This window comes from Arachis ipaensis, chromosome B02, assembly GCF_000816755.2.
Source record: "Arachis ipaensis cultivar K30076 chromosome B02, Araip1.1, whole genome shotgun sequence".
In the NCBI taxonomy this organism is placed as follows: Eukaryota; Viridiplantae; Streptophyta; class Magnoliopsida; order Fabales; family Fabaceae; genus Arachis; species Arachis ipaensis.
Window position 1 is genome coordinate 3,403,977 of NC_029786.2, and position 13,890 is coordinate 3,417,866.

Below are 13,890 nucleotides of genomic sequence, written 5' to 3' on the forward strand. Positions count from 1 at the left end.
CCGGTCCGAAGTAACTGTGGATCAGGCTATCATGATCCATAGCATCATGATTGGAGAGGAAGTAGAAGTTCATGAGGTTATATCTCTAGAACTCTACAAAGTGGCTGACAAAACCTCCACCTTGGCAAGGTTAGCCTTTCCTCATCTCATATGTCACCTATGCAATTTAGCTGGAATTGTCATAGAAGGAGACATCCTCATTGAAGAGGACAAGCCCATCACTAAAAAAGAGGATGAAGCAAACAAGAGAGTCCACTCATGGACCTCAACAAGAGCATGAGGAAGTCCCTCATCAAGAAATCCTTGAGATGCCTCAAGGGATGCATTTTCCTCCATACAACTATTGGGAGCAACTCAACACCTCTTTGGGAGATTTGAGTTCCAATATGGAGCAACTGAGGATGGAGCACCAAGAGCACTCTATTATTCTCCATGAAATTAGAGAGGATCAAATAGCTATGAGGGAAGAGCAACAAAGGCAAGGAAGAGATATTGAGGAGCTCAAGCACTCCATAGGATCTTCAAGAAGGAGAACTAGCCGCCATCACTAAGGTGGACCCGTTCTTTAATTTCCTTGTTCTTATTTTTCTGTTTTTCGATTTTTATGCTTGATGTTTTATCTATGTTTGTGTCTTCATTACATGATCATTAGTGTCTAGTGTCTATGTCTTAAAGCTATGAATGTCCTATGAATCCTTCACCTTTCTTAAATGAAAAATGTTCTAAATGCAAAAGAACAAGAAGTACATGAATTTCGAATTCATCCTTGAAATTAGTTTAATTATTTTGATGTGGTGACAATACTTTCTGTTTTCTGAATGAATGCTTGAACAGTGCATATTTTTTTTAGTGAAGTTTATGAATGTTAAAATTGTTGGCTCTTGAAAAAATGATGAAAAAAGAGAAATGTTATTGTTTATCAGAAAAATCATAAAATTGATTCTTGAAGCAAGAAAAAGTAGTAAAGAACAAAGCTTGCAAAAAAAAAGGCCGAAAAAGAAAAGAAAAAGAAAAGGCAAGCAGAAAAAGCCAATAGCCCTTTAAACTAAAAGGCAGGGGTAAAAAGGATCCAAGGCTTTGAGCATTAATGGATAGGAGGGCCTAAAGGAATAAATTCCTGGCCTAAGCAGCTGAATCAAGCTGTCCCTAACCATGTGCTTGTGGCATGCAGGTCCAAGTGAAAAGCTTGAGACTGAGTGGTTAAAGTTGTGATCCAAAGAAAAAGAGTGTGCTTAAGAACTTTGGACACCTCTAAATGGGGACTTTAGCAAAGCTGAGTCACAATCTGAAAAGGTTCACCCAGTTATGTGTCTGTGGCATTTATGTATCCGGTGGTAATACTGGAAAACAAAGTGCTTAGGGCCACGGCAAAGACTCATATAGTAGCTGTGTTCAAGAATCAACATACTAAAACTAGGAGGATCAATAACACTATCTGAATTCTGAGTTCCTATAGATGCCAATCATTCTGAACTTCAAAGGATAAAGTGAGATGCCAAAACTATTCAGAAGCAAAAAGCTACTAGTCCCGCTCATCTAATTGAAACTAAGCTTCATTGATAGTTTGGACTTTATTGTATATTCTCTTCTTTTTATCCTATTGTGTTTTCAGTTGCTTGGGGGCTAGCAACAATTTAAGTTTGGTGTTGTGATGAGCGGATAATTTATACGCTTTTTTGCATTATTTTTAAGTAGTTTTTAGTATGTTTTGATTAGTTTTTATTATATTTTTATTAGTTTTTATGCAAAATTTACATTTCTGGACTTTACTATGAGTTTGTGTGTTTTTCTATGATTTCAGGTATTTTCTGGCTGAAATTGAGAGACCTGAGCAAAAATCTGATTCAGAGGCTGAAAAAGGACTGCAGATGTTATTGGATTCTGACCTCCCTGTACTCGAAATGGATTTTTTAGAGCTACAGATACCCAATTGGCGCGCTCTCAATTGCGTTGGAAAGTAGACATCTTGGACTTTCCAGCAATATATAATAGTCCATACTTTGCCCGAGTTTTGATAACGCAAACTGGCATAAAAGCTGCAGTTAAACGCCCAAACTGGCACCAGAGCTGGCGTTTAACTCCAGGAAAAGCCTATGCACGTGTAAGCTTCAATGTTCAGCCCAAGCACACACCAAGTGGGCCCGGAAGTGAATTTCTACATCATTTACTTATTTCTATAAACCCTAGGTTACTAGTTCATTATAAATAGAACTTTTTACTATTGTATTTTCATCCGAAGATCATTTTATCCTCTAGTATTGGAGGCTAGCCATTCGGCCATGCCTGGACCTTCATCACTTATGTATTTTTAACGGTGGAGTTTCTACACACCATAGATTAAGGTGTGGAGCTCTGCTGTTCCTCATGAATAAATGCAAAGTACTATTGTTTTTCTATTCAATTCATGCTTATTCTTGTTCTAAGATATCCATTCGCACTTCAACATGATGAATGTGATGATCAAGTGACACTCATCACCATTCTCACTTATGAACGCGTGCCTGACAACCACTTCCGTTCTACCTGAAAATAAGCTTGAATGCATATCTCTTGGCCTCCTGGTTCACGACGCATGATTGCCTCTCCTGACAACAGAGCATTCCATTCCGTGAGATCAGAGTCTTCGTGGTATAAGCTAGAATCATTTGACAGCATTCTTAAGATCTGGAAAGTCTAAACCTTGTCTGTGGTATTCCGAGTAGGATCCGGGATGGGATGACTGTGACGAGTTTCAAACTCACGAGTGTTGGGCGCAGTGACAGTGTGCAAAAGAATAATTGTATCCTATTCCGACATGAGTGAGAACCGACAGATGATTAGCCCTACGTAACCCGTAGCCGGACCATTTTCACTGAGAGGACGAATGGTAGCCATTGACAACGGTGATCCCCCAACATATAGCTTGCCCTGGAAAGGAGTATGAATGATTGGATGAAGACAATAGAAAAGCAGAAGTTCAGGAGGAACAAAGCATCTCCATACGCTTATCTGAAACTCCCTCCAATGAATTACATAAGTATCTCTATCTTATTTTATGTTTTATTTATCTTTTAGTTATCAAAATCCCATAACCATTTGAATCCGCCTGACTGAGATTTACAAGATGACCATAGCTTGCTTCAAGCCGACAATCTCCGTGGGATCGACCCTTACTCATGTAAGGTATTACTTGGACGACCCAATGCACTTGCTGGTTAGTTGTATCGGAATTGTGAATAACAATTTAATGCGACCAAGTCTTTGGTGCCATTGCCCACGAGGGAGCGAACAACAATTCCGTGCACCACACATATACTCTTATTAGATTTTGTGCAGCCCCCTTCTTGTGCCCTACATCACCACAATTAGAGCATCTTTGAATTTGACCCCTCTGTGATAGGTGATTCTGGCTTCTATTCTCCTCATCTCCAGATCCTCGCTTCCTCTTTTTCACAGGTATGTGACTTGGCCTCCTATATGGAGGTGGCATGACATCATCATATTGGGTTCTCTCCTATAAATCCGGTCCATTCAGAGGGTATATCACCTTCTGGTAGCAGCACTTCTGGTTAGCATCTTTCTTTTAGCAATCATCCCCATAGGATTTTAAATCTAGTCCTTTGAAGTTAATGCAACTAATGGCATGAGGACATGAAATTCCACTCATCTGCCACTTCCTACAAGAACACTAAGCAGCAGCCAGATCCACAATAAATTTATCTAATCCACACATGACCTCATATTTATTAGTAGCTGACCAGTATGGCCTCCAGTCCCTAGCTAACCTTGCCCATTTCTCCAATTTATTCCTAATTATTGGCATAATATTTTCCTAGTAAAGCTTAATCCTATCTCTATTGGCAACCTATCTAGTCATGAGATACACCATAATGTCATCTAACATGGTTACAATAGGTTTTTCTCTTGCCTCTACTATGACAGCATTAAAACTTTCACTCATGTTATTAACAAGGGTGTCACATTTTGAATGAAATATAAATCTAGAACGCGACCAAAACCTGTGTGCAATGCCGTTTAAATGTCAAAATTCCCCATCATTACAAGTCTCAGAGATTTCATTTCCTTCTCCCAATCCCTCCAATGAGTTGCCTTTGCACATTGCCACATTCTGTTCTTCAGCTCTAAACTAGGAAATTTCTATCTGAAATTGCTATAGAGATGCCTCATGCAGAGTCTGTTGTCACCCCTGGTATGACCTCTTCAAATGCTGGTAACAAACCTTATGAAATGAAGGTGAGCATGCATTTGGTTAGTCCAGAAATCATTATATCTAATTTGAAACAATCATTATTTGTTAAAGCATAACAATAATGTAAACTGTATCATTACCTTCTGCTGATCAGACATGAAGGTGCATTTTCCAATTTTTTCCAACTCCAAATCCTCAACAAGATGGCGCAAAAACCAAATCAAGGAGTCATATGTCTCAGCTTCAACCACTACATAAGCAATTGGAAGCATATGATCGTTCGGGTCTCTTCCAATTGCAGTTAACAGTTGTCCACCCTGAGGAGTCTTTAAGAAGCATCCGTCCAAACTAACAAACGGTCTACAGTGTTGGAAGATTTTCTTGCATGCATCAAAGGATACATACAGTCTCTGGAATACACAATAATTCATCAAGATTGGGTTCTGGATCTCCTGAGCAAAATCTAGGGACCGAATCATTTTCAGGTAAACGGATGATCCTGGATTTGCTCTTAGAAGTTCAAACAATAATCGTTAATCCTCTTATACTGCTCTCTAAATGCCCTGAATCTGGCTCAATGCCTTTTGCTTGGTTTTTACTGCCATTGATTTAGTCACAGTCAGATTCCACTTTTTGTATGCCTTTGCCACCAACTCCTTTATTTTGATTCTTGGATTAGACTCCACCTTCTTCTTAAACTGGTTGTCTAGCCATTTGGAGTTCATTATGCCAATCCTGTGTGTTTGCATGCAAGTATGTTGCAAATTTAAGCTTCTTAATTGCCATGTTGACTCCTCCCCGCCAATCCTGTGTGCATAAAGCCAAAAGAGGCACTCTTTGTGACAAACAGCCCTCTTCCAATCTGTCCTCCACCTCCTAACTCTCCTGAAACACCCTCGTTATGTTCCCCACTTTCTGCATTCTGAAATTCTATTTCAACCTCATCATCAACTGCTTCAGTCAAAGGGTCATCATCCTTTACTATCACACTCCTTTCTTGCTTTCCTTCAAATACCAACTATCTCAACACCAGCACCATTAAGTTTCTCACTTTCAACGCCCCAATAACTCCCCCTACATTAATATAACTAACTTTCGGAAATCCATCCGCATCCCCAACATCATAGACCACAAACAAATCACCAAACCCCACATCTCAGCTATTTTGCACATCTCAATTACATCTGAGTCACCTTTTAACATCTTCAAGTTATTTTCAGAATCTTCCGTAGTTGGATCTTTATACCATAATGCTGCAATGTTGGACTCCAAGTATCCAAACCGTCTTAACTCTTCACAGGCCTCAACACAGAGCACCGATTGCCATCAATTTTTTCGATAATTGTAGTTTGCCCCTTCAAATGCTTAAATACCCCGTTCTCATATCCGAATGCACCCCATGATGCACCCTCATGTAAAGTACACCGTCTTCTACTCAAACAACCTTATTATTATTCAACATAATACATTACTAAAACAAACAAGAAAGAAAAGAAATAGATCATCACAAACCTAGCTTTATCCACCGTCAATGCAGTCTACATTAAACCCTAAACAATTCAGATGCAGCAACATTGTTGTAAAGCTTAAACCACCCAAATGTAAGAAATATTTGAGGTGAAGCGACATTGCATGGAAAGCAAGCTTACCTCAACAACGGCTATCTACAGCGATGAAGATGAGTGACGAATGCGACATCACGCCACACCCTCGGTCAAACTCCTAACAACAAAATGTCTTCAACTACTAGCGTAGATCATCCTCGCAGGAACACTTTTGTAGGGTTTCACGCAAATGTTTCAAAGACCAAGTGTGTTCTCAAATATTGTGAGTTATTTGAGGAAGACGAAATGATTTCACGAGAATAACATGAAGGAAAAGAAACCATAAAGAGCAAAATCGTCTTTAAAAAGTATTTTTTAGCCCGAAGGACGATTTAAAACAAACTCGAACCTTAGGGACGATTTTGTATGAAAAAAAGATTAGAGACAAAAAAAATTTCGGCCTATACATTAAAGACCAAAATTGTACTTAACCCTATTGTTTATTTGGTTAAATTATCTATTTTTATTATGAATTAAGTTACCTTATTTTTTTTATATAATATTTTGTATTTTCATAACAACATTTGGCTAATTTTTTTAAAAAAGTACACAAATATATAATTATTAAATATTTTATTGAGTATATATTCAAATAGGTTCCAAAAAATTTTGTATAAGACGATTTAGTCTTTGACAATTTTTTATTATAATCAAGGTCCCCCAAACTTTACATAAACGAGACATTTTAGATATCTAGTTAGTCAAAGTCGTTGACTACTAACAGTAAAAGTAGATGTGGTCGTTAAGTTGCTGACGTGGCCATAACGTTGTCACGTGTCGCCAGTCGGACTAATAGGTCTTCCAAATTAAAGGACAAAAGCGATGTCGTTTTTTTTTTTTTTTTGATAAAATGCTGCTTTTCTACTTAAATTCTGAAATGAATGACAGAATACAAGAGTTCTTATGTGAATGTCAATGCAAAAAATTTTGATATAAATTTGAATGCGATTGGTATATCTGAATATGAATATTGTTGTTTTAATTTAAATAAAAATGCAGTATTTTGTCCAAAAAATTTAATTAAAGAACCTATTAATTTGATTGGCGATACGTAATAACATTATAGTCAGCAATTTAATGCTCACGTAGTCTTTGACTGTTAGTAATTAATAGCCTAATTGTTTTATAAAATTCGAAAACTTTGATTGTAAAAAAATTTCATTACACCAAAACGTGGAATATGAAATTTTTTGAATCTTATTTGACCGTATATACTCTATTTTATTTATTAAAAAAAATCCTAAGAACATTTGCCTAATAATTTCCTATTTCGAACCACAGGGTTTCCGCACCAGTAAGCCCCCACAAAACCACAAACCAAACGACAAACCCTGCGCCACCTCTTCCACCACCATCATGGCACGGATAGCCAGGTCCTCTGCGCCGCGCCTGCTCTACACCTTCTTCTCCTCCTCCGTGCCCCCGGCATCTCCATCGCCGTCTCCGTCTCCGGCGTCGTCCCTCCTTGCCGGTGCATTCCACCTGCGGCACTTCTCGTCGGGCAACGCTGCTCGAGCGAGGGCGGCGGCGGCGGACAAGGAGCCATGGTGGAAGGAGTCCATGGAGCGGTTACGCAACATCGGGATCTCTGCTCACATCGACTCTGGCAAGACAACTTTGACGGAGCGAGTGCTTTTCTACACTGGTCGTATCCACGAGATCCACGAGGTTCGGGGCAGAGACGGCGTCGGCGCCAAGATGGATTCCATGGACTTGGAGAGGGAGAAAGGTATCACTATCCAGTCTGCTGCTACTTACTGCTCTTGGAAAGACTATAAGGTAATATCTCTTTCTCTGCTATTGATAAACTGTTCCCCTTCTCCAAATGGTTTTGTTGTTTTGCTATTCCTCAAATGATAAAACAATATAAAAGTAGTTATTTACTCCAATTTTAGTCTAATTTTTCAAAAAGTAATTATTTTTTTTACGTTTTCTGTAAAGAAAATGTGTATTGAAGTACCTGTCAATCTACTAGTGACTATGATGAATCAGTCAGTTTCATTTCAGTGTTGCAGTTATGATTGGAGTTGAGATTCAGTTGGATGAATTTTATGTGGTTATGAGTTGACTGAGCTCAGACTGAATTTAAGTATTAAATCAATTTTGAAGAGCTAATGAGCTTTTAATGTATAGTGAGATTTGAGTGCTGCTGTTACTGCAATCCCTAACATACTAATTATTGTTATGGATTAGTTATTAGTTATGATGGATAATGGAGAAAAGGTTGAAAAGGTTTCTCTGTGTAATCATTCTTAAGTGGAATTGAGAAAATAAAAAAGTTAGTCTGCTAAGCAAAAGTAAATTGTCTCGATGACAGTCAGAAATGTTGAAACATTGGAATATTGGAATAAGAATTCTATATTATACTTGCAGTACTGATGACTTCCTTCTTTCATCTCTTTGACTTGCTAATTATTTATACTTTCTAATTTTTGGGTATAAATATAATTGTATCTGTATTTCTTTTGGGAAATTTGTCATTGCAGATTAACATAATTGACACACCTGGTCACGTTGATTTCACCATTGAAGTTGAGAGGGTTTTGCGTGTCCTTGATGGTGCTATTCTTGTACTTTGTAGTGTTGGTGGTGTGCAAAGTCAGTCCATCACGGTAGATTGTTTTTCACCAATAGATTATCATGAAGTCGATGTACTGCATTCTCCTTTAGCTTTATATGTAGTTTAGAATATTTAATTATTTTATTAAATATTGAGTTTTATTATTGTGATGTCATTTTTCTTTGAGCAGGAAGCAATTCGTAGGGCCACCATAGCACTGAAGTTTGTACCAGTGTTCATGGGTAGTGCTTTTAAAAATAAGGCAACCATTGAATTACCTTTAGTTATTATGTGTATTCTATGCTATATAGTCATTGCTTTCTGTATTCCTCCTCTTTACATTATTAATATGTTGTATCCTTATTTTCCATATGTACACAATGCACCTAATTTGGATTTTTTTTTTTTTCCTTTTCTTTTTTTGAGAACTTAAATCCTCTTGGCATAGTTGCCTCGACATTCTGTAATACACAACTGCTATAATGGTTGAGTATGCATATCATATGGGATCATAAATGGCATGCATCATGTTAGCAGGTATTTAATATTTGTCAGGATGGCTCAAAATATTAGGAGTGTAAAATATTCAAATATTGCAAGAGGTAGCTTAAGTTGCCCAACCTACTAGATCCTTTACGTTTGTTTTGATTGGATCATAGATGTCTGGGATTTTTGATCCCATCATATGCCCAAATGAAATCAAATACAGGTCAATTTATGACCATACACAATAAATATAAAGGAATAAAATATTTTGTCCTGATAAATTTTTATTAGAATGCTGCTGTGTTTATAACTATCTATTACTGACTACTAGTCTCCTATTTGTGTTCGATCTCCTATCTTGCTTGTGATATTCTGGATTGCTCTGTTAATGTGGCGTGTAATGTTTTGTAATTTGTATCATTTATTAAGTTACCTTTTGATCGGGTTTGTGTAATTGATGAATCTTTTTATCATCAATTCGTCTTGGGTTGGTATCCTTGCTCTCAAGTTCAAACTCCCAAACCCCCAAGAGGTTCTCTTGTACATGCATATGCTTGCAGGCATCCCTATTTTTACCTTCTGCCTCTTATGCTTTTCATTGTCTTCTGTTACTGATACAGGGAGTACAGCCACTTCTGGATGGTGTACTTAATTATTTGCCATGTCCAATTGAAGTTAGTAGTTATGCCCTTGACCAAACAAAGAATGAGGAAAAGGTACCTGATTTGTAAGATGTTTATCTTTGTTTTGCTTTGATATTATGATCTATTTGTCATAAATTGTCAATTGGCCTCTGAATTTGCAGGCTATTTTTTAATGATGATTTATAAGTTTCTTTATATTTATAGATTAGATATATATTTGAGTGGGAGTGAAAGAAGAATATTTGGTTTGAAGAATCATACAAGAAAATATATGGAGAATAGAGTAAAACCTAGAAAAAGGGGAAAAACATCAATTAAGAACTTGTTTAATTACTCGAATAATTAAATTTTCATGGATTTTTTAAAATGTAATTACTAGTTAAACATAATCTTTAAAAAAGTTAAAAATTCTCATGTGGACATTTTCTTGCATCTATAGTAGCATTTGTAAGACTCCAGGCAGAAAAAGTAAATACAAAATGAAAAATAACATAACTTAGATTTAACCGGGATGATAACTATTGCATAAGTTTTCAAAATATAAATCACAACTTAGTCAAGGGAAGGTTAAATTATTTTGATAGAAAAAGAAATTTTATTAGGAGAGAGAAGAATGTACACAAGAGGATGGAATATCCTCACATGGATACAAAATGGTATCACCCAACAAACAGGACCATGTACTAAAGCATGCCAATCCCTTTGAATGTTAGCTAGAGGAAGTGAGGAACACCCTTAGACAGACCATGTACTAAGCACCAAAGCGAGGCCGAAAAGGTAATCGTATCTCAATTAAATGAGTAGTCGAAAAGGAGCTGTTAAAAGGCATGGACTTCCTTTACAAGTTTCAACCGAATGCGCCAAAACACTGAAAAGTTACCAGTTGTATTTGCTTCTTGGTATGATCCAAAACTCTGAATGTGGTAATTAGAAACTGATGCAAATCCATTGGGAAAAACCCAAGGATTTTAAATGATACCAAAAGGCCTCAAGAGTTCTTGCTGTGGCAATGAGAGGCCTGCAAATGATTTTGCAAGCCGATTTTGCATTTGTGCTCTTGTTTCTTTTTTTATTGAATAATTTATCTATGCACTTTCAGGTTGAGTTGACTGGAAGTCTTGATGGGCCACTTGTAGCGTTGGCATTTAAGTTGGAGGAAGGGCGGTTTGGCCAGTTGACATATTTAAGGTAATATAACTTCAAACTCTTTTTCAACATATATATGGCAGTATCAAGTGAGAGAAGTTGGCTGTTATGAGAGTGAGAGCAATTCTTGGCTGCATCATCGTACATGAATGGTTGACGTACTTTAGAGCTCACATGATTACATATAGAAGTCGCCTCTCGTATGACTGTATGTAACAACTGGTACCAATTGTAGGTAGAAAAGAGATCAAACAGTACAGAAACTGAAGGAAATGGGTAAAATCCAATGTGGCTTTACCCTTCCCCAGGTCATATGTGTTCTTTACTGAGAAAGGAAAAAACAATGTGTGACAAATGGCAGACTTTTGAGAGACCTGACTCTCTCCTAGTCTGATTCTAATCCCAACAATCTGAATGCCCTCCTCAGCATTTTGTCACCTCCCAATATACTCCCCAACTCTCTTTTCTAACAAAATCATTTCACTACCCCTCCCCACCAGTCTTGCCACCCAGAGTTACCAGTCCCTCGGGCCCATATTGCGCTCCCCTCCTCCCCGTCCTGAGCATTTTGTTTTTCCACAACCGAGATTTACTCATTTTATTCTCACCATTAACCATTTTATCACTTTCCCTGCGTGTGTTTGTCTGCATATATTTTGTTTTGAATGTGTTAACTTTGTAAATTACACAAAATTATTGGATTGTTTTCTCAATTTTCCCTCCCCCCGGCTTTGGGTGTTGAAGAATTTACGAGGGTGTGATCCGCAAGGGCGAGTTTATTATTAATGTAAACACCGGCAAGAAGATCAAGGTAAAATCTAAGGCTTTTTGTGATTGTGTTATTCATGTGCATATGTGCAATTGAATCCTGGATTTTTTTTTGGCTAATGCTATGCTATAAATCATAGGTGTAACTCTCAAGATTTTTCCAAACACAACTTTGCAGTATTTTGTTGAAATCTTCAGCTTTTTATTATTTCCTTTAGATTTCATCTTGGGAAGAGTAATAAATTACATGACATAAGATTATAGCAATTATTCAATTTTAATCTACCCTGGGTTCATGAATTTCTTTAAAACTATGCACCAAAATTTTGTTGCTGTGCTACCAGTGATGTAATATTTTCACTAGTTAGATCATTAGGTCTGTGCTTTCATGTATTGCATTTCAAAATTAGAATGAATTTTTGGCTAAATGTTTTTCTTAATGGATGCAGGTTCCTCACTTAGTTAGGATGCATTCTGATGAGATGGAGGTTAGGTTTTGGATTTACAGTATTACTGGCGGATTTTCATGTTATTGGTATTTTTTTCTCATTATTTTTTTATGGTAAAGAGTAACTCTTATCCCCTTGTCCTACCCAGTTTGTTTAGTTTTCTCTTCATATTAAAAAAAGTCTTCTTTTTGGATTTGTTTCTCATGAAAGTGTTAGATATAAAATCGTGTCGCTGACCAACAATTTAAGTTCATGGGAAAGATGGTTCATATCATGGTATATTACTGTACCAGAACCTATTCTATGGTTGTTTTTGGGTCACCCCAAAATGTCTAGTCAACCAAATAGCAAGTCTTTGTCCAGTCTTGAGCATGAGAAGGTATATTATAGTTCCACATGTCCTAAGGATAAGGTGTGGTAGAAGCCTTTACAAGTCTAGGGCAACCCTCTCCCTTGAGCTATTTTTTAAAGTTTAATTAGAGTGACTGAGTTTCAATAATGGTGTAAGAGCTTCTATGACTAGACAGAGGGTTCAATCCTTGTTGTCTCTCAATTATTCTTAATAAAAGCTGCATCCCAAGATAGGATGGACCTGTGCATTGTCCATTCTTCAAACTCAAAAAGAATAAGCGACATTCGTGTGAAGGGGCCTGTTCGATATTAAACCATTCTTTTGAGTTTTACCTTTATCCAATTACAATAATTACAACTTTAGGAGAGATACTTACTGACAAACTGTTAGCATCAAAGATATAACTCCAAATAAAGTTTAATTGCAATTACAATTACAATTTTCAATACCCTATGGTTGGAGCATAGAAATCATGTGAACCAACCTTGCAAGAAATATAATGACTGTGACTTAGTCGTGATTAACTTTCTCTCAAACAACCGCATGTCTAAATATGCATAGACCTTGCATGCAAGGCAAGATTAGGGAGTAGGCACTGTTTGAAGAACTGTTTGATCATTACAAGATTGATTAATTATTTTTCCCCAAGTTTTAACTTACTGAATATTACAAGATAAATATGTCGTTGTAGTGTGTAAATTATATATTTTTTATATTAGGCTCAATAAGTACTTTCTAAAGGATAAAAAAAAAGTAACTTATATTAATCTTACAGCAAATTGTTTATTCAGAAATTACTTTTTGAGAAGTTCCTTTTAATATAAGCACTTGACAAAAGAGGCATTTTTGTCCATGTTAGTTTTTAAACAAATTTGTCTCAAATTTATATTCTTTTCTGTGTGATTAGAAATAAAATTAAGTTGATGCATTATTAAAAAAATTTAAAGTTAGTCAAAAAAGTTTTGTTAAATAAAAGGTGTTGTGAATTAATAAATGAAGAAAGTATACATCGTGATTTTCAAACATGATATTGGTTTATTTATGATATTTTTATCTATGGTATTGGTTTATGATATTGGTTTATTTTATTCTATCTTTGATATTGGTTTATTTATGATATTTTTATCTATGGTATACGATGTCAGATTTTTTTTTTTATTAAATTTTAATTTAGGTTAAAAGTTTTTAAGTCATCTTAATTAGTGGTTAGAAAAACTGACAGAATGCTTTTTGAGAAAAAAACTGACAAAACCTATGCTTTGCCTCTGATACCACTTTTAGACGGTGATTATAATGTGAAAAAGGTTAATGAACTCCTCAATTTTTAGATTTATATACACTAATTAATTATTACTCATAATTATAATATATAATAAAGAAGAACATGATGAGTCCTAATTGATCTTAATTAATTCTAGTATATCCTAATCGATACATAAACACACTTTAATATAATATTAATCATAGTTATCATAACCAAATGACCAGGTGACCCGATTACTGAATCAACTGGTGGGTCACTGGTTTATCCGGTTGATCCGGTTATAATTTAAAAAATATAAATTATATAAATAAAATTAAAATTACATACTAAGACTTAAAATGTAAGTCTTTACAAATATAATAATAATCAAATGTTAATTTTTAGACAACTAATGATACAAAAAAAAGATAATAAATTAGTTTTTAATA

At 35.9% G+C, this 13,890-nt stretch overlaps 1 protein-coding gene across 1 annotated transcript in view; it reads left to right on the forward strand.

Annotated features, from left to right (window-relative positions):
- The window catches only part of LOC107626631 (elongation factor G-2, mitochondrial), a 9,284-nt gene continuing 2,440 nt past the window's right edge, over positions 7,047–13,890 (forward strand). Inside the window, exons 1-7 of the mRNA XM_021114430.1 lie at positions 7,047–7,572; positions 8,280–8,444; positions 8,502–8,615; positions 9,460–9,555; positions 10,583–10,671; positions 11,374–11,440; positions 11,847–11,932. Of these exons, the coding sequence (XP_020970089.1) occupies positions 7,150–7,572; positions 8,280–8,444; positions 8,502–8,615; positions 9,460–9,555; positions 10,583–10,671; positions 11,374–11,440; positions 11,847–11,932 (1,040 nt within the window). The 5' untranslated portion in view covers positions 7,047–7,149. The remainder of the gene's footprint in view (positions 7,573–8,279; positions 8,445–8,501; positions 8,616–9,459; positions 9,556–10,582; positions 10,672–11,373; positions 11,441–11,846; positions 11,933–13,890) is intronic.